Genomic DNA, 22,067 nt, shown 5'->3' with positions numbered 1-22,067 from the left:
AATTCAACAGTCTCTCATTGGAGTCTGTTTTTGAAGGGTTTTTTTTGAAGAATTGCCACTTTTAGGTCTGTAATTGAGTGAGCGGAGAGATTGAAGTGTTCTCTGACTGGTTTTTGAATGTTATAATTCTTGACGTCTGATTTGTGTCCATTTATTCTTTTACGTAGAGACTGTCCAGTTTGTCTAATGTACATGGGGCAGAGGGGCATTGCTGGCACATGATGGCAAATATCACATTGGTAGATGCGCAGGTGAACGAGCCTCTGATAGTGTAGCTGATGTGATTAGGCCCTATGATGGTGTCCCCTGAATAGATATGTGGACACAGTTGGCAACGGGCTTTGCTCTCCTGCTGGTAATAGCTGACCTTACCTGATCACTCTCGTTACAGTGTGTATGGTTACCATTGTTTCATGTTCTCTGTGTATATAAATCTTCCCACTGTATTTATTTTCCACTGAACGCATCTGATGAAGTGAGCTGTAGCTCACGAAAGCTTATGCTCAAATGAATTTGTTAGTCTCTAAGGTGCCACAAGGCCTCCTTTTCTTTTTATAGGAGAGATATAAGTCCCAGGATGAGAAGAAGCCTTATTCCCTGTAGAGGGAAGAAAGGTTTCTATAGATTAATTAAAAGCACCTGAAGTCAATTAGAGCACCTGAAGCCAGTCACCTGATAAAACCCCCTGCTTCAATCATCTAGGGGAAGGAGTTGGAGCAGAGAGTAGTTTGAAGGGGTTGGGTGAAGTGCCGTGGTTGGTTAGAAGACAAAGACCTAGGTAAAGAGACACCTGGGTTGTGCAGAGAGAGGGCAGGAAGCCCCACAAGCAGGAGAGGGAAGTAGCCCAGGGGAAGCAAGTACTAGTTCAAGTGGTTTGCCACTATCCCTAGGGTCCCTGGGCTGCGACCCGGAGTAGAGGGCAGGCCCAGGTCCCTCTCTCTCCACTACCTTCTCTGGGTTACTGGTGGGACAATAGATACCCTAGTTCAGGGGCAGGAAACTGTGCCCTGAACCCCCCCCCCCCACACACACACACACACCCAAGAAGAGGATGTGTGAGACCCATCATAATTGTGCCAGCAATTTGCCACAATTGCTATATTTTATTACTCAAGCATAGTGGGGCAGTTGGTTGCAGTATGTGCTTTCAGGAGGCTCAGAGCAGCGTGTTTGGGAAAGTACTGCCTCCACTTCTAGATTAGGGAAGACTGAACTTGTTTAAGCTTCAACAAAGGTTAATGAAAGCTTAGTCTTCAAGGAACCAAAACTTTATTCTTTGAAGTGTAGCACTGGTATGGCATGGTTTTTACTGGGAGTACAGGGAAAGTGAAGGGGAGGGGGGGCAGGAATGGGGAAGTGAGTATGAGTAGGGAAGCAGGACAGAGATGGAAGGGGAAAGGAAAAGTCTCAGCTCAGCTCATCTGATCTGTGTAGCCATAATTAATATTTTTGTAGGCATCATTGCAAAGGTGAGTTTGAGGTTCTGTCTCAACTAGCATAAAAGGTGTTTGTTTGTTTTTTAAACGTTAGCTACCACATTTTAAAATGCTAGTGTAGACAAGGCAAGTTATATTTTAACATGTGTTAGCTCAAGGTCAAGGTGAGCCCTGGGAAGGGTTTTTAGAGTTAGGTTTGATCTACACTTAAAAGTTAGATTGACATAGCTACGTCAGTCGGGGGGGGGGGAGGTGAGAAAAAATGTATCCCTGACCAACATAGTTATGTCTACATAACTGTTAGGTGAAGATGCAGGTATATCAATGGAAGAATGCTTCTGTGAACATATTTCAGAGTAGCAGCCAGGTTAGTCTGTATTCGCAAAAAGAAAAGGAGTACTTGTGGCACCTTAGAGACTAACAAATTTATTAGAGCATAAGCTTTCGTGAGCTACAGCTCACTTCATCGGATGCATTTGGTGGAAAAAACAGAGGAGAGATTGATATACACACACACAGAGAACATGAAACAATGGGTTTATCATACACACTGTAAGGAGAGTGATCACTTAAGATAAGCCATCACCAGCAGCGGGGGGGAGGGGAAGGAGGAAAACCTTTCATGGTGACAAGCAAGGTAGGCTAATTCTCTGTGTGTGTGTGTATATAAATCTCTCCTCTGTTTTTTCCACCAAATGCATCCGATGAAGTGAGCTGTAGCTCACGAAAGCTTATGCTCTAATAAATTTGTTAGTCTCTAAGGTGCCACAAGTACTCCTTTTCTTTCTGTGAACATAGTTACCATCGTTTGGGGAGGTGGTGTTCCTACACTGACAGAAAAAGGCCTTCTGGTAGTGTAGGCTATGTCTACACTCCAGAGTTATGCTGGTATAGATATGCCAACACTTCGTCAATGGGCATCTATTCACTAATAGATCTGGTCAACATTTTTTAGATGAGAAAATTTCCCACTGAAAATTTGGGTTTCTGTGTCACCCCTTAGGAAAAAGGAAGTTTTGACTACATTTGCAGATTTTTTTTTAAAGGAAGTTTCTAAACAAGGCAATTTTTTTAATTTCAATAGAAATTTGTTTCATTTTGTTTTCTGAAAACCAGATTCTTTTTTTCACTTTCCTCCTCCCCCCCCCCCCCCCCGTTCTTGCCATTGTGCACAATTTAATAAATAATGATCAAGCTGTTGTAGGGCTTTTTTTGCTTTATTTTTTCTATTCAGTAGCATTTCAAAACTTCACCCTGTTGAGGAAATTTTGAAAAGTCACAGAGGGGAAGAGTTAGCAAAGTTCATTTTTCTAACTTGGTAACTTTTCCAAAGTTGGAGTCATTTTTTAAAAGTTAAAGTAGAAAAAGGGAAATGTTAAAAAGAGAGGAAAGAATTAAAAAAAACAATAACTAGACATTCTATTCCATTCAGGAGAAAAAAAGGGAGAAAACAAAAATCCAAAATTTCAAAAAGTTGTTTTCATTTCTGAAGGTTGAATTGAAATGTGAATGTCAATTAAAATGAAATGAAATTTCAGATAGCATGAAAGCATTTAAAAAAATTGGAATCTAAATGAAAAGATATTGTTTTATTTCATTTTGAAGTTTTCCCATGGTAAAAAATATCAAAATATTTACAACAGAAATTCATTGTTAGAAAAAAGTATATTTTATTCTCTGTTTATTAATATTTCTAAAATTCTTTGAGACCCCTAAAAATCTCGGGCTGCAGATGAGCACAGGGTTAGTATTGAATTAACCCTTTGATCGAAGGCTAATTCCCAGTAAGGCTTGTTTCTACTGATCGTGTCTGGAATCTTTGTATAAGCTGAGGTTTGTGTTGGTCTCTTTAGGATTTGCTGCAGAATTCTCCGAACTCAATGACTGCAGTGACCAACAACCCCCAGGGAATTGTGGTTCCAGCATCAGCGCTGCAGCCGGGGAACATCTCCATGACAACGGTCAATTCACAAGTTGTGTCAGGTGGGAGGCGTGCAACGTACATCAGTGACCATGTTAGTCACATCTTTTGCATGCTTAGGTTCTTTTCTTTAGATGACAAGAAAAAAAAAACCTGAGTAAGAACAGGCAGAGCAAATGTCTGTGAAATGAAAGATATGGCATGGAACTGGGCAGCACTTTGCACGTCCAAGTGTCTTCTGACTCAAATGTTGTGAAATGGGAACACCTGTCTTTCTGTTAAAGCTGAGATAATTAACTGCATAGCAGGAGAGCTCTGATGACTCTACTGGCTCTGCCTTCTTGGATCAGGGCTCACGATACTGCATGCTGGCCCCTTGGTAGCCTGTGGGTTCATTTTCATGTTACTGTCTCAGACAGTATTCTTTGTGAGCTGGGCAGTGTCTGTTATTTCAGCAACTCTAGTTCTGCTTTGGGTACCGACCTGTGGCACAGGATCAATTTGTCCAGTGCAGAATTGATGATGCGTTTTTAAACAGAGCTGTAGTGGTGATGCATCACCCTTCTGTCATCTCTGCTTTTCAGAATGTCAAATTCTGTGGCTCCAGGGATCTTCTGAGCCCCAGAAAAGGATGGTAGTGTTTTATCCCCTCACAGCCACTCCAGGCTGTGGCTGCCCCAGGGCCCCAGAACCTGAGAGCTCTTGGCTTTGGAAGGGAATGACATTATTTTGTCATACTTTTACTGTGATCCTTTGCTTGAACTACAGGAATGGATCTAGACTCAGTTTCATCTGACTAGTCCAATCCCTGTGCTTTTGTACTGGGCAGTGTGCAGCTCTGCTAAAAGTGTTAATATGCTCCTTTCAAAACTGATTTCTCACGACAACCCTGAGCTGCAGCTGAGACCAGTGACACCACTGGCCTTGAGCATGTGCCTCCCCTTGGCCAGCCTGGAGTGATAAATACCAGCTGTTTCCCTAAAACTCTGCTTTGAACCATATCTTTGTCAGGTGGAGCCCTTTACCAGCCTGTAACTATGGTAACATCTCAGGGCCAAGTGGTAACCCAAGCAATCCCACAAGGAGCCATACAGATCCAGAACACACAGGTAAGATGAGTGGGACTGAAAGGCCTGAAAGGGCTAAGCCAGAGCACTGGCTTCCTTAAAGTTTTAAAAGGGGAACAACTACAGGGAAAGAGCATGGTCATTTGTCATTCATCCACTGTTCTCACATCTCCCTCTGCCCCCACAATCTCCTTTCATGCCCTGTCTCAGCTCCTTCTCTCTCTGGTCACATACTTGCTCTCAGGTTTCAGAGTAGCAGCTGTGTTAGTCTGTATTCGCAAAAAGAAAAGGAGTACTTGTGGCACCTTAGAGACTAACAAATTTATTTAAGCATAAGCTTTCGTGAGCTACAGCTCACTACACTCTTTTTGCACATAATCTCATGTTCCCTCCTCTCACACTCTCCCCTTGGTGCTATCTTGTGCTCTCTCCCCTCTCACACTCACTCCTGCTCTCACCTAAATTGTGCAGGCAGACTCAGTTACAAACAACAGCTGCCACAGCTTTTTGCAGATTTTAGGCCCAGCAGTTCCTGACAATGAGGAGCCAGACATTCTTTCAGCGGACAGCTCTCATTAAAATCAGTGGGGGTTAGGTACTCACACATGATGAGCCAGACCTATGGATAATGCAAGTGTGATGGATTGTCAAAAGGAGATCTGAGTTTTGATCCTGTACTAACAGTCTGGCTTCGTAGTAAGTAACTGACCCGTGACATGTGAACGTCATTGAGGAGATGCAGACCCATGACCAGCCTGTGTGAAGTAAGTCAAAGGAAGGCTCTGATTTAGTTGGAGTTGGTCCTTTGAGCAGAGGGTTGGACTAGATGACCTCCTGAAGTCTCTTCCAACCCTAATCTTCTATGATTCTATGATAATCCACTTCTGAGGGGCAGGGAGATTCAGTGAAGTTATTCTCTGACCTTATTGCAATAGGTTTGACAGACTGATGGAGTTCTGTGCTTGCCCTATATGAACATATATTTCGGTAAGACTTTTTAGGATCTGAATCCCAAATATGTATGTGCTCCTGCAGTGGTTAGCTACATTATCTTATTAGTGGGCTGCCTCATCCACTTAAGAGACCTGAACTAACTAGGGCCTAATGTTTCAGAGAGTTCACGGTCTGGTAATAAGAACTGCCCTCTGCTGAAATAAAGCTCTGTTCCTCCAGAGCTCTTTGGCAGTTCAGTGTTGCAGATCTTTGAAGCTTGGGAGAACAAAGCTCCTTGTTTAGTTTTCTCTGTAAAAAAATAAATAAATAAATAAAACTATACACACGGATTGCAAAAAATGCAACATAAAGTTAATGATAAAATTACAGTTAATCACACAAGTCAAGAGGTTAAACTAAAGGTTGCTCACACAACTGTAACTCTGCCTCTGTGTTTGAACGCATTATAAATACAGGGACAGATTCACCCACATGATGCACTCTTTTGGTGCAAAGCAGCTATAAATCCATTTAAGCAGCAACTTAAGCTAGGTTTATAGCTGCTTTGCATCAAGGTCGTGCAAAGCAGCTGGAGTGTATCTGTGAATCTGGCTCAGGTTTTAATTACATGATCTCACACTATTTCTCAAGATAATACAAAAACATATCATACAGGTCTTTTCTACAACCTCAGACAGACACACATAACATCTTGTAGTGCTTTGCAGTCCACAGAAATAATTTATATGAAAAGTATGTGGAACACCACACTTAGACAACATGCTATGAACAACAAGTCATAACAACAAAGAATCATAAGGAAAATGCATTGGCTTTCATAGGGGTTTAGAATTAAATAATAAACTCTTCCATCAGGAACACATGTACATTTGATGTCAGTTTGTAGGAGAAAAAAATCAGTTTTCTATTTACTTGAAGTGGTCTAGCTAGAAATGTGTTGATAACTTTCAAGCAGAGTGTAAATTCTTGGTTTACTTGGTACTTGGTTTACTTGGTACTTGGTTTACCATGCACTGAAGAGACAATATTTAAAAGAACAAAAAGAAAAGGAGAACTTGTGGCACCTTAGAGACTAACAAATTTATTAGAGCATAAGCTTTCGTGAGCTACAGCTCACTTCATCGGATGCATCCGATGAAGTGAGCTGTAGCTCACGAAAGCTTATGCTCTAATAAATTTGTTAGTCTCTAAGGTGCCACAAGTTCTCCTTTTCTTTTTGCGAATACAGACTAACACGGCTGCTACTCTGAAACCTTTAAAAGAACAAACATTCAAAAACAATTATGGCCTAGTTGGCAGATGCGACTGAGGCCATAGAAGCTGTGGATCTCCAGCACTTCTGAAAGGCATGTCCTTAACAAAGAAAGATGAATGCATTGAGTCTCAGAGTGTTCAGAAATGCAGAGAGTTACAGTGAAAAAATACACAATAGTTAACCTTTTATTGTGAGGAATTGCATACAGGCATTTCTCTGAGATAGCCATCAGTTTGGTTCATTCCAGAGCTACAGCTAAGGTGATTATCAGACATTTTAATGTGAATTAGGCTGAACTTGAGCAATTTATTGGAGGGTTATAGGCAGACTTTAAGGTCAGAAGGGACCATCATGATCATCTAGTCTGACCTCCTGCACATTGCAGGTCATAGAACCTCTGGCTGAGTTACTGAAGTCCTCAAATGATGGTTTAAAGACTTCAAATTACAGAGAATCCACCACTGCCACTAGTTTAAACCTGAAAATGACCCATGCCCTGTGCTGCTTGAGGCAACATCAAATTTTTGAATGATCTGCATGGTATAGAATAAGTGATACAACAATATACAGCAGTGCACAGGATAATACATCTGTCCTGTCAACAAAAGATATCACCATAATCACTCATCCACAGCTCTCATGCACATGAATTATGGAGCTCAGTGAAAAGGTTCATTTATTTTATTGTTCATTACTAGTTTGTTTCCATTTTATTCCCCCCTTTTCATAAATTATAGGCATTTGCAGAAACTGATTCAGAATACTGAGATTTGTATTCACTGGGCTAAAGAACTTTCCTAGCCTTCCACTGGAAATGCATAAAGACAGAGTCAAATCTAGCTGACAGATGTTCGTGCTTTTTTCATACAAAAAACTATATCCGAAGGTAAGGGTTGCAGATTTAAGCACACAAAATGCCAGAAATAAGGTTGTCTGTGCAACGTAACTATATGCCTCCTTCGTAACAGAAGCAAGGGTCCTTCTGTTTCTGTACTCATGTAATTAAAGACTGTCATAATACACACACACACACACACACACACACACACACACACACACACACACACACAGAGAGAGAGAGGCAGATTTAAGGTTGCATTGGAGTTTCCTGTACAGTTAGTTTGATTTTGCGGTTTTATCTTCCTTTTAATAAAGGTCGTGTGTGTGAAGTTTTAGGTTTTTTTAAAAAACAAGTTATAAAAACTGAAATTCTGTCACACCCAGAACCATATTGGAGATTTTTAAGAGCAGGTTAGACAAACATCTGTCTAGGATGGTCTAGATAATACTTAGTCCTGCCATGAGTGCAGGGACTGGACTACATGACCTCTCGACGTCTCTTCCAGTCCTTTGATTCTACAATGACTCCTCCTTTTGTGGTTTGAATCCAGTAGGGGAACAGCAGACACCACCAATTTGGTCAACTTAATTTACCCTCTCTATACGCACATCATAAAAAAACTCATTGCGTCTACTTCAAGATGATATGATGCAGAGTGGTCAAGTTATTCCATTTCTATGGTCATGGCACAAACAATGACACCAACACGTTAAAATGACAACTTTTTGAAATATTTGCATTCAGCTGTTAAATAATACATAGTCATTAAACTAAGACAAAATTGGATTTTTTGTGATCTCAAAGCATCACAACAACAATAACCTAAGAGTTAAACAAAATCTAATAATAAAGATGTACAGGTATCATCATCATTCTCTTGTTCACCATTGTGGTCTCTGTTGAGAGTGTGGACATGACATTTTGGGGTGCAATCCAGACCAGTGAGGAGCTGTGTCACCACTTGCCCTGAAACCTGGGGTGCCTCCCAATGCTCTGCCGCTGTAGCTCCCAACCTGGGCTCCTCACAAACAGCCAAACAGTGTGCAAGTCACCCCCTGAGTGTCTGTGTACAGCTTCAGCCCTGGTCCAGCAGCTCTGACTCCAGCAGCCTGTCAGCAAACACCAGCCACACTCTGGCTTCCAACAGCCTTGGTTACTACCTGCAGAGTGGTCCAAACACACTCCCAAAGACATGTGTTCTGCACAGTCGAGCCCTCTCCTGGACAGTCCAGGTGTGCTAGATCCATTGTCCCTCTAAGGGGATCAATATACAACAGTCTTGTTACTTTTAAATGGAGTTACCCAAACAAGTCACAGCACTGGATTCGTTTTGATTAAAGAATAAATGGTTTTATTCATCTAACTACAAAGAAACAGATTTTAAATGAGTACAGGTATTAAAGTCAGAAGTGTTTATAAGAGAAATAAAGATAAAGCATTTTCTAAACTTAAACTAGACTTGGGTCAAGGTGAAGTTTTTACCACAAGTACCCAGTAACATTGCTAATCAAATTCTCATGCCATAGATCTGGCTCCAAGAGTCCAAAGGTTGTTTCTTTTGTCTTCTTAAGTGAAACAGAGAGAGAGATGGATAGGGAGAGATAGCGTGTTTCTACCCCTCACTTTTATAGTTCAGTCACCCATTGATGACAGGGACAAGGAGTCTCACTGTAAAAGAGGTTTCATGTTGTTGTTTGCTGAAATGCAGATTTGCCTTGTCTCCGTATTGCAGTTTTGAGGACTGTGTTTAGTATTCATATGTAAATTGAGGTAAAACACACACATTCCTTTAACAGGTTTCAGAGTAGCAGCCGTGTTAGTCTGTATTCGCAAAAAGAAAAGGAGTACTTGTGGCACCTTAGAGACTAACAAATTTATTAGAGCATAAGCTTTGAAGTGAGCTGTAGTTCATGAAAGCTTATGCTCTAATAAATTTGTTAGTCTCTAAGGTGCCACAAGTACTCCTTTTCTTTTTACATTCCTTTAAGACCTGCTTGATCAGTCCTGGCTAACTGGGGCTACATGGGTTTGAACTTCTGCTACCAACATCATTCTGGGGAAATTCATAACTTTACAAATAATGTTGTTACACATTTCATCATAATATTATTGACCAGTGAGTTATTAGTTTTCAAATTATATCTCACAAGGCATGTTTTTTATAGTGTGGAGTAGGGGTGCATTTGGTCACAATGGGTTACCACCAATCTTCATTGCCTTGCTTGTACATAGTTCTGTACGGGGAAGATTGTTCTGACTACGGACAGTTGATTGTATAGAAGCCCCTGCTGGTACAGGCACAAAGAAGGTCTTGTAGAAGTTCAGATGCCATTGGTCCTTTGGAGAATGCAGGAAGTAGTTTATTATCCACATTTTTCCATCCAAGTGATGAAGACAAACCAGATATTGGATCACCAATGCGCAGACATCCAAATCTTTGTTTGCTAAGATGCACTTCTGACATGCTCTTCAATGTTGATAAATCCAAAGTGATGCATATTGGAAAACAATCCCAACTATACATACAAAAACAGCTAAATTAGTTGTTACCACCCAAGAAAGATTTAGGAATCATTGTGTATAGTTATTTGAAAACAACTGCTCAATGAACAGCAGCAGTCAAAAAAGCTAACAGAATGTTAGAAACCATAAGGAAAGGAACAAATAAGACTCCACGGTACACCCACACCTTGAATACTGCATGCAGTTCTGGTCATCCCCCATCTCAAAAAAGATTAGAAGTGGAAAAGATACAGAGAAAGGCAACAAAAATTATTAAGGAAGAGCTTCCATATGAGGAGAGATTATAAGGACTAGGACTTTTCAGCTTGGAAAAGAGACAACTGAGGGGGGATATGAAAGAGATCTATAAAATCCTGAATGGTGTGGAGAAAATGAATAAGGAAGTGTTATTTACCCCATCACATAACACAAGTACCAGGGGTCACCCAAGGAAATTAATAGGCATCACGTTTAAAACAAATATAGTGAAGTACTTCTTCGCATAATACACAGTCAACCTCTAGAACTCATTGCCAGGGCCATCTGAAGGCCGAAAGTATAAATGGATTCAAAAATGAAATAGATATATTCCTGAAGGATAGGTCCATCAATGGCTTTTAGCTAAAATGGTCAGGAATGCAACCCCATGCTTTGAGTGTCCCTAAGCCTCTGACTGCCAGATGTTGGGACTGGACTATAGGGGATGGATCACATGATAATTGTCCTGTTCTGTTTACCTTTGAAGCACCTCACATTAGCCACTGTCAGAAGACAAGGTAGTGGGCTAGATGGACCATTGATCTGACCCAGTATCGCTATTCTTATGTTCTTCTGTTCTTATGTCCTCCCATGGTGGAAGTTTGCATAGTGACTTGTCAAAGACTTTAATTACAGAATTAACTTGATTAAAACCTTCCAGGATCTGCCTTAGGTACTCAGCTGCCAATTCATCAATGTGTGGGATTTGTCTCCAGCCATCATGTGTATGATAGCCATGACACCTCTGATGCACACTATGATTTCTATGTTACATTGTCTTAGCTTCTGGATTCTTTCAGCTTGAGCTTCCAGCTGATGTCCTAATTCAGCTTTGTCTGTTCTTCTTATTGTTCTATCAGTATCCAAGAGGGACATAGAAACAGGTCCTATGGGATGACAAAGAACAGTTGCCATTGAAACATCAGCACTGCATCTCGCTAAGGACGGGGCTGTGTGGAAAACAGTTTCTGGATGATAGCTGCTGTGACTGTCCCTTTCTTGCCAGACTTAGATATGGTTTTCTTGGCTATGTCAGCAAATGTTCTGATGCCAGATTTCTTAACTGGGCTGAAAAAGCTACATGTCCCAACAGAATCAAGTGCACCTCTTACAAATCTCTCCATTTGTTCTTCACCAACACCTGCTATTTTCAGCAGAGACTCTTGTACATCTGATGTTATAGCAGTGCAGTAGATATTGTGATGGGTTCGGTCACAGAGACCCCCCTTGGGCCTGCCACCTGATGTGCTGAGACTACCCCGAGCCCATTTTCCCTGCCAGCTTGGGACTTCAGAACCCTGTCTTGTTGAGCCAGACACACTAGCCTGCTGCAAACACAGACCTAAGTCTGAACCACGTCCCCCAAAGCTGCAGGCTTTAACTGAAAACCACTTAGCAGGCACTCCTGTCTCCAGCACCCAGATACACAGTTCCCATTGGGATCCAAACCCCAAATAAATCTGTTTTACTCTGTATAAAGCATATACAGGGTAAACTCATAAATTGTCCACCCTTTATAACACTGGTAGAGAGATATGCACAGTTGTTTGCTCCCCCAGGTATTAGTCACTAACTCTGGGTTCAGTAATAAGCAAAAAGTGATTTTATTAAGTATAAAAAGTAGGATTTAAGTGGTTCCAAGTAATAACAGACAGAACAAAGTAGGTTACCAGGCAAAATAAAATAAAAAACCACAAATCTAAGCCTAATACAGTACGAAACTGAATGCAGGTAATGTTCCTCAGAGATGTTCCAATAAGCGTCTTTCACAGACTAGACTCCTTCTAGTCTGGGTCCAGCAATCACTCATACCCCCATAGTTATTGTCCTTTGTTCCATTTTCTTTCAGACATTTCTTGGGGTTGGAGAGGCCATCTCTTAAGACAGCTGAAGACAAAATGGAGGGGTTTCCAAGGCCTTTTATAGTCTTTCTCTTGTGGGCGGAAACCCATTTGTTCTTCTGTGCAAAGTCACAGCAACAAGATGGAGTTTGTAGCCACCTGGGCAAGTCACATGTCTATGAATGATTCAGCTTTTTGCAGGCTGACACCATTATTTACATGTTAGTTTGAACGTTCCCAGGAAAGCTTAGATGTGGATTGGCATCTCCCAAAGTCCATTGTCATGAAGTGTTTCTTGATTGGGCACTTACTGACAATAGTCCTTTCTCAAGCAGATGACCAAATGCTTCACTGATGCTACTTAGAATCAAACACATTGATCTACAAGTACATAGCCTGTATTCATAACTTCAAATACAAAAATGATACACAAATACAGACAGCATAATCATAACTAGCAAACTACAACCTTTCTATAGACACCCCACTTGACCTTCTCTGTACAAGACCTGGTGCAACCATAGGACCCTGGTTGCAACAATGATCTATACGGTCACAGTTCATGTCAATGTCATGACATTGACACTGAATCATGTCATCACAGATATGTTGATAAGCATGTCTGGATGTGATTCAAGATCAGATGGCTTTGTCATATTGTTGATAACATGGGTCACAGGAGTTATAACATGCTCTTCATCCCTCTTCAGTGCAGAGGCAAGGACTTAGTCTTCATTACTTCTTGTTAGGCCATTTCTTTCTCTCTTTCTCTCAGCTTTTGCATATTCATAATATGAAACTATGCAGTTCAAACTATGGGTATGCAATGTACTGCTATTGGAGCACAAACTTCAACGTCAGACTGAGCCGGTCAGCAAATTTGAACTGAAATTATATAAAGCAATTATACTCACAATTTGAAAATTAAGAATTTGAGAACATTTCATGTTAGTATATTGCAAAGTGTCAACATCTGTCATATACTAAATGGCTTAATGATTTCTAAACAAATGCCCATGCAAAACCAATCAATTTTCAGTATATTGTTGATTGGTAGCTTTGACCAACAAATACACATTAATGTGCTGAAATTAACTTCTACAGTAAAAAATGTAGTTATGTTGCAGTGTTTCTGGAACTGTGGGGGAAAAAAACCGAAATTTTGGTACTATCATTCAACCTTGCCTACAGGTTTATGGCACCATTTGACAGCTCCATATCATATCTCATCTAAATGTACTGTGACAGGGTCAGGACAGATGGCTACAGGAGAGTGATAGAAGACAGATATATTAGCCCCAGGTTAAGCAGGTCCCTTTTCCCTGGGTAAGGTAACTGGGGCAGTTCCAGAACAATCAGGAACCTGCTGAAACCAATTAAGGCAGACAAGCTAATTAGGACACGTGGAGCCAATTAAGAAACTGCTAGAATCAATTAAGACAGGCAGGCTAATCAGGGCACCTGGTTTAAAAAGGACGTCACTTCAGTCAGTGAGGGGCGCACAAGGAGCTGAGAGTGAGAGGGCATGCTGCTGGAGGACTGAGGAGTACAAACGCTATCTGACATCAGGAGGAAGGTCCTGTGGTGAGGATACAGAAGGTGTTTGGAGGAGGCCATGGGGAAGTAGCCCAGGAAGTTGTTGCTGTCACACAGGTGTTACACAAAACACTGTAGACAGCTGTGATCCACAGCGCCCTGGGCTGGAACCCGGAGTAGAGGGCAGGCCCAGGTTCCCCCCCTCTCCCCAACTCCCTATTGGATACAGGAGGTGTTGACCTGGACTGTGGGTCCCACCAGAGGGGAAGGTCCCTGGCCTGTCCCCTGACCCACTAGGTGGACCAGCAGAGACTGCAGGGATTGTTCTCCTTCCTTTTCCCCATGCTGGCCAGTGATAAGGTTAGCTGAGTGAACGGCAGGTTTGAGCCACTAGCAAAAGTGGCCAAACTGAGGGCTGCTGTGAATCTCTGAGGTGAGCAAATCCGCCAATAAGTGCAGGACCCACCAAGGGAGAGGCAAAATTTTGTCACAACTGGTGTTAGGGGTGGGATTTGGTGTGCACAGTGTGGTGGAAGAAGGAGGGTGTTATTATTAAAAAAAAAGGAGAGGTTTTTGTTTTTTTTCCCCACCACAATGGAGGAGGTAGTGTGGGCACTGATACAAGCCACAGCTGCCCAGCAAGAGGCTACTCGTGTCCAGGCAGCTGCCCAACAGGAGGCAGTGCGGCTGCAGCAAGAGACTAATCGCCTGCTGATGGTCCAGGCTGCTCAAGATCGCGCTATGTTGCGAGAGCTGGTAAACCAGGTAAAGGCCCTTACAGAGCTGAACCATGGCCATGATGCGACGCAGACCATACGGGCCAGCAATTGGCTGCAGAAAATGACACAAGAGGATGATGTAGAGGCATACTCCTGGCCTTTGAGAGGACAGCCCTGCAGGAGGCTTGGTCCCAAGAACAGTGGTCTAGCATCCTTGCTCCATTCCTGTGTGGGGAGGCCCAGAAGGTCTACCATGATTTGTTTGAAGAGGCTGCGGCAGACTACCCCTAGCTGAAAGGAGAGATCCTGGCCAGATCTGGGGTAATGACCGTAGTGTGGGCTCAACAATATCATGAGTGGAGGGACCAGGAGAACAAAACCCTGCGGTCCCAGATATATGACTTCATCCATCTTGCACGAAAGTGGTTATGAACTGAGTCACGGAGTACAGAGGAGATACTAGACATTCTGGTTATCGACCAGTATATGAGAGGACTACCGCCAGACCTTTGCGCCTGGGTAAGCCAGAACGAACCCTCCACCTACGATGAGCTTGGCACACTGGTAGAGAGGCAAAGGATGGCAAGGGAGCTAACTCAACCAGTTAAGGAAGAGGCACCCTGGGCTAAAACTAGTAGCACCAAGCCCCAGAGCTCAAGTGACTGGGCTGCCAGGAGGGCCCAGGTAGAAAAAGAGAGGGGCTGAAGGCCCACCGGAGGCCATAAAGAGTCGGAGCACTGAGGGGGAAGAAGATAGTGTCATTCGACTCCCCAAACCAAGAGACCGGGAAATGCCTAAGGCCCCATACAGATGTTACACCTGCGGCAAGTGGGGACGCATAGCTGCACAGTGTCCCAGGCCAAGGAGCCTACGCAATGTAACTTGGGGAACTGGGCAGATCCATGCTCCCTAATCCACCTGGTGGGGGTCGCACTAACCCCGCATATGTACACTAGAACAGTAAAACTAAATCGGGCAGAGACCACAGCACTGGTTGATTCGGCAAGTGTGATCACGCTTATTTCAGGGAAGCTTGTGAAACATAGTCAGCTGCTGCAGGCAAAGCACACAGGGGTGACATGCGTCCAGGGGACAGTTAGTTACTACCCCACGATCCCAGTAAAAATTGAAATCCAGGGGAACACCACTGAGGTAGCAGCAGGTGGAGTCCCTAAACTCCCATGCCCGGTGCTCATAGGGAGGGACTTCCCAGGATTTGGAGACTTACTCCCAGTAGGGGGATTGGAGAAAGGGGGAAACTTTGACGTTAGTGAGGCATCCACAGTAAAGTGTCAATCCCCAATCTTCTTTGAAATATCCCCAGATTTGTTCTCTACTACCAGGTAGGATAGAAAGACAAAAAGGGAAAGAAGGGCAGCTAAGGCCTTGGGAACCTGGATCCTGGCCCAGGGACAGAGGGTCGCCCTTGTGGGCAGGCGGACCAGGGTAGCTGGAAAGGAGGCTGCCCCAGAGGAGGAAGCGCCCAAGCCTGACCCCTGCCCTAATGTCTCTGAACCAGGAGAGGCAACAGAGACTAGCCCCCTAGATCTCGGGCAGATTAGCCCTGGGAGAGAAAATTTTGGATGGGACCAAGCTGAAGACCCAAGGTATGACAACATTAGGAAGGAGGTGACAGAAATAGATGGGATTCCTGTGGAAGGGAAAACCCAGGGACCAGGACCCTACTTCATAATGAAAAAGAATCTCTTGTACCAGGTTGCACCAGTACAGGGGCAGAAGGTACTGTAGATCCTAGTACCTCAAAAACACCAGAATGCTGTATTAAGCCTTGCCCATAGTCATCTTTTAGGGGGGCATTTGGGGGTAGAGAAGACCCTGGCATAGGTCCTGCGACTGTTCTTCTGGCCTGGAGTACATGAAAAAGTGCAGAGGTACAGTGCGTCCTGCCCGGAGTGTCAGCTGCACAGTCCCCGTCACCACTTGAGGGCACCTTTAGTACCCCTTCCCATCACAGAGGTCCCCTTCGAGCCAATAGCCATGGACCTAGTAGGACCCCTGGAGAAGACGGCTAGGGGCCACCAATATATACTCGTTGTTTTGGACTATGCTACTTGCTACCCAGAAGCCGTCCCCCTGCGGAACACAGCCTCTAAAACGATAGCCAAAGAGCAGGTGGGGATCTTTGCCCGAGTGGGGCTACCAAAGGAGATATTAACAGACCAATGAACCCCATATATGTCGAAGCTAATGAAGGACCTCTGTGCACTGCTCTGTATACATACCCTGAGAACTTCAGTCTATCATCCGCAGACGGATGGGCTGGTAGAAAGGTTTAACCAAACCCTCAAGGCAATGATACGGAATGTGGTAAGTCGGGATCGGAAGGATTGGGACACCCTACTACCTTACTTTATGTTCACCATCTGGGAGGTACCTCAGGCCCCAACTAGGTTTTTCTCCTTTGAGTTATTATACGGACGCCGCCCCCATGGCATACTAGATATCGCCAAAGAGATCTGGGAAGAGGAACCCAATGAGGGGAGAAATATAACTGACCATGTGTTGCAGATGCGAGAACGGAGAGCCTGGGTCACCCCTATTGTACGGGAACATTTGGAAAAGGCGCAAGAGGCCCAGCGAACCCATTACAATCACCAGGCAAAAGTCCAACAGTTCCAACCAGGGGACGGGGTGATGGTGTTGGTACCCACAGCAGAAAGCAAGCTTCTGGCCCAATGGCAGGGGCCCTGTGAGGTGGTGGAACCCATGGGGGAAGTAACCTACAAGATGCGGCAGCCAGGATGCCGGAAACAAGAACAGATTTATCACATTAACCTCTTAAAGCCTTGGCACCAGCGAGTGGCCCAAGAGACCCCGATCCAGGGAAATAACCTGCAGGAGCAGATCAGGATATCCACTGATCTGACACTGAAACAGAAGAAGGAGGTAATGGAGATGATCAACCGATACCAGGACATGTTTTCAACCAAACCAGGCTGAACCACCGAAGCATATCACCACATTATCACAGACCCTGGGGTGAAGGTAACATTAAGGCCCTACCAGGTCCTAGCAGCAAAAAGGGAGGAGATCAAGACAGAGGTAAAAAGGATGTTGGAGCTGGGAGTCATCGAAGAGTCCCACAATCAATGGTCGAGCCTGATTGTGTTGGTGCCCAAACCTGATGGCACCACTAGGTTTTGTAATGATTTTTGCCAGCTGAATGAGCTATCCAAATTTGATGCCTCTCCCATATCCAATATTGATGAGTTAGTTGACTATCTGGGCAATGCCCGATTTTTGACAACCCTTGATTTAACAAAGGGATACTGGCAGATTCCCCTTACCAAAGAAGTGAAAGAAAAGACAGAATTCTCGACACCATGAGGTCTTTTTCAATATGCTGTTTTCCTTTTGTACTGCATGGGGCACCTGCCACCTTCCAGAGCCTTATGGACAAGCTCCTGCGGCCCCATACCAGTTATGCAGCTGCATACCTGGATGATGTGATTATTCACACCCCCGACTGGGAGACCCACTTGGAAAAGGTGGAAGTGGTACTGGACATGCTAAGATGGGCAGGCCTCACAGCCAACCCAGCCAAGTGTGCTATAGGGCTAACCGAGGCTAAATATGTTGGCTACATTGTAGGAAGGGGCATGGTCAAGCCCCAACTAAACAAACGAGGCTATCAAAAATTGGCTCCGGCCGAATTGGAAAAAGCAAATCCAGGCGTTCCTGGGTGTGGTGGGGTACTACTGGCAATTTATTCCCCATTTTGCCACTAGAGCAAGTCCCCTGATGGACCTGGTAAAAGCCCAGGGTCCAGACATGGTGAAGTGGACAGATGCTGCAGAAAAAGCATTCACAGATCTACGGACAGCCCTCTGCCATAACCCCGTGCTTATAGCCCCGGACTTCAAAAAAAAATTCATTTTACAGACAGATGCATCTGAAGTCGGATTGGGAGCTGTCCTATCACGGATGGTCAGAGACGAAGAACACCCGATCCGCTACCTCAGCAGGAAACTCCTCCCGAGAGAGCAGAACTATGCAGTGGTTGAGAGAGAGTGCCTAGCTGTGAAATGGGCCATGGAAACACTACGTCATTACCTACTGGGACAACAGTTTACCCTTGTGACTGAGCATGCACCCCTCCAGTGGATGCAACGAAATAAAGAGAAGAACGCAAGGGTGACCAGATGGTTCCTGTCCCTACAACCTTTCCAATTCATCATACAACACCTGGCTGGAAGCCACCATGCCAATACAGATGGCTTGTCACGGGTACCCTGTCTGACGTACCAAGTTGCCCAACCCCATGGTGTTGAGCAGAGGGGGAGGGGGGTATGTGACAGGGTCGGGTCAGATGGCTACAGGAGAGTGATAAAAGACAGATATATTAGCCCCAGGTTAAGCAGATCCCTTTTCCCTGGGTAAGGTAACAGGGACAGTTCCAGAACAATCAGGAACTTGCTGGAATCAATTAAGGCAGACAGGCTAATTAGGACACCTGGAGCCAATTAAGAAGCTGCTAGAATCAATTAAGACAGGCAGGCTAATCAGGGCACCTGGTTTAAAAAGGACGTCACTTCCATCAGTGAAGGGCGCACAAGGAGCTGAGAGTGAGAGGGCATGCTGCTGGAGGACTGAGGCATACAAACGCTCTCTGGTATAAGGAGAAAGGTCCTGTGGTGAGGATACAGAAGGTGTTTGGAGGAGGCCATGGGGAAGTAGCCCAGGGAGTTGTAGCTGTCAGACAGGTTTTATACAAAACACTGTAGACGGCTGTGATCGACAGGGCCTTGGGCTGGAACCCGGAGTAGAGGGCGGGCCCGGGTTCCCCCCATCCCTCCACCTCCCTATTGGATACAGGAAGTGTTGACCTGGACTGTGGGTCCCACTAGGTAGACCAGCAGAGACTGCGGGGATTGTTCTCCTTCCTTTTCCCCATGCTGGCCAGTGATGAGGTTAGCTGAGTGAACGGCAGGTTTGAGCCACTAGCAAAAGTGGCCAAACTGAGGGCCGCCCTGAATCTCTGAGGCGAGCAAATCAGCCAATAAGCGCCGGACCCACCAAGGCAGAGTAGAACTTTGTCACAGTACATAAAATAAACTTTCAAATGATATGATGTGTGTGACGGGGCAAGGCCAGATGGCTTCAGTGAAGTAGTGACAAACAGGTATATTAGCCCCTGGCTAAACAAATCCCTGGTACCATGCTAACCAAATGGCAGTTGCTTCAGGTTAATCAAGACACCTGGGGCCAATTAAGATCCTTCTAGAAAGCAGTGGAGCTAGCTAGGTTGATTGGAACACCTGAAGCCAATCAAGGGCTGGCTGGAACTAGTTAAAAGCCTCCCAGTTAGTCAGTGAGGTGTGCATGTCAGGAGCTGTAGGAGGAAGCTGCACTGTTGGAGGAACTAAGCAGTACAAATCCATATCAGGTGCAAGGAAGGAGGCCCTGAGGTATCGGTGAAGGAGATATTGAGTGGGGGCTGCTGTGAGGAAGTGGCCCAGGGAATTGTACATGTCCTATTTCCAAAAAGGCAGCTACTATAGCTGCTACTATTAGGGTCCCTGGGCTGGAGCCTGGAGTAGAGGGCGGGCCCAGGTTCCCCCCTCCCTTCCCCAATTAATCATTGAGACTGGGAGACAACAGAGACTGTGCGAGGGAAGGTTGCTTCTCCTCAGCTCCCTTGCTGGCTTATGATGAAAATGGCTCAGTAAGCTGTGACCCTTGTCTCTAGAGAGAGAAGGGTTATGTGGAGGGTCACAGTAAGCTTCTGAGGTTAGTGAAATCCGCCAGGAAATGCAGGACCCACGGAGACAAGGACAGAGCTTTGCCACAGCACATATGGGTGGGTACATTAAACTCCAAACACATGGCCTTTTTTGGAGAACTGCCACATACCTACAAGAACTTCAGATCCACAGTACAGACATCTACTATTTGAGTTAAAGTGGTGGCAACAGATGGTTATCCTCAGTGTAGATCCTCCACTACAGTGGAACATGGCACACACTATGCTACATAACCAAGAAAACCTACCATTTTCTGCATTATGTTGTGCTCTCTTGTCCATACACTGTCACTGACCCACAGAGTTAGTTCTAGCTCTATTGATCCAGGGATGAGGAATCAGGGATCCCTATTTTCTGGGCTGTGTTATGTAGGAGGATCATATATATGATTTTGGCTCCCAAATCTAAGGGGGTGCTATTTATCATTTGTATTATCACAGTGCTTATGAGCCATCATCATGGACCAGGACCCCATTCAGATTAATATATTATGATGCCAGAAGGAAGTATTGTGGTTATCTAGTCTGATCTCTTGTATAATACAGGGCAGAGAACTTCCCTGTATTAAAAATTCCTGTTTGAACTAGTGCAGATCTTTTAGAAAAACATCTGAACATTTCCAGGGAAGGAGATTCCACCACAAACCTTGGTAAATTGTTCCAATAGTTAATTACACTCGTTAAAACTTTGCACCTTATTTGTAATCTGAATTTGTCTAGCTTCAATGTCCAGGCATTGGATCATGTTCTACCTTTTTCTGTTAGACTGAAGAGCCCTCTATGAAATTTCTGTTCTCCATGTAAGTACTTCTAGACTGTGATCAAGGCACCCCCTAACCTCCTCTTTGATAAGCCAAATAAATGGAGCTCCTTGAGTCTTTCACTATAAGGCATGTTTTCTAATCCTTCAATCATTCTTGTGGCTATTTTCTGAACTCTCACCAATTTTTAAATATTCTTCAAGTGTGGACATCAGAACTGGACACAGGATTCCAGTAGTGGTTGCAACAGTGCCAAATACAGAGGTAAAATAACTTCTCGACTCCTACTCAGGATTCTCCTGTTTATACATTCAAGTATCGCATTAGTCCTTTTTGCCACAACATCACACTGGGAGCTCATGTTCTGCTAATTATCCACTCTGACCCCAAGTATTTTTCGGAGTCACTGCTTCCCAGGATAGAGTCCCCCATCAGCTGGGATGATTTAACTGGGACTTGGTCCTGCTTTGAGCAGGGGGTTGGACTAGATGACCTTCTGGGGTCCCTTCCAACCCTGATATTCTATGATTCTATGTAAGTATGGTCTACATTCTTTGTTGCTAAATGTATGGCTTTACATTTGGCTGAATTGAAATACATATTGTCTGCTTGTCTCAGTTTATCAATCAGTCCAGATTGCTCTGCATCAGGGACCCAGCCTCTTCGTTATTTGTCATTCCCCTCAATCTTGTGTCATCAGCTGATATTTTTTCCTTCCAGATCATTGATAAAAATGTTAACTAGCTTAAGGTCAGGAACTGATTCCTGCGGGACCCCACTTAGAAATACAAGTGCTCAGTAATGATTCTCTGATTACAATTGCATTTTGAGACCTATCAGTTAGCAATGTTTTTAATCCATTTAATGTGTGCCAAGTTGATTCTGTATCATTCTAGTTTCTCAATCAAAATGTCATGCCATATCAGTTTTCAATCCACCACAATATTATTATGAGGGTCACAGCAATAGTTTTTTTGTAGCGCTCAGCAAAAAAAGTTATATAAATCTGAAAATGTTCAAAGTGCTCATTTTTTGGAGAGGGCCTATATTTTGGGAACCCCTTGACCAAATAACCCTAAATTTATAGCACAATGTATATCCCAGTCCCTCTTGTAGCATAACACATTTTATGACAAACCCCCTAGGGAAGTGGATTTTTCAGCACTTTGAAAGTCAGCTCTTAAACCGAAAGTTCTTCTCAACCTTAACTAT

General features: G+C 44.0%; 1 protein-coding gene across 7 annotated transcripts in view; it reads left to right on the top strand.

Annotated features, from left to right (window-relative positions):
- PKNOX2 (PBX/knotted 1 homeobox 2) overlaps positions 1-22,067 on the top strand; it is a 715,219-nt gene that overhangs the window by 617,300 nt on the left and 75,852 nt on the right. For all 7 annotated transcript variants that reach the window (XM_043500983.1, XM_038380894.2, XM_043500981.1 and 4 more), the window contains 2 exons: positions 3,290-3,419; positions 4,369-4,466. In XM_043500983.1, the coding sequence (XP_043356918.1) occupies positions 3,290-3,419; positions 4,369-4,466 (228 nt within the window). The remainder of the gene's footprint in view (positions 1-3,289; positions 3,420-4,368; positions 4,467-22,067) is intronic.

The sequence above is a fragment of the Dermochelys coriacea genome, chromosome 22, assembly GCF_009764565.3.
Source record: "Dermochelys coriacea isolate rDerCor1 chromosome 22, rDerCor1.pri.v4, whole genome shotgun sequence".
NCBI lineage: Eukaryota > Metazoa > Chordata > Testudines > Dermochelyidae > Dermochelys > Dermochelys coriacea.
Note: the sequence above shows the minus strand (reverse complement) of the source record. Positions and strands in the feature narration are given on the sequence as shown.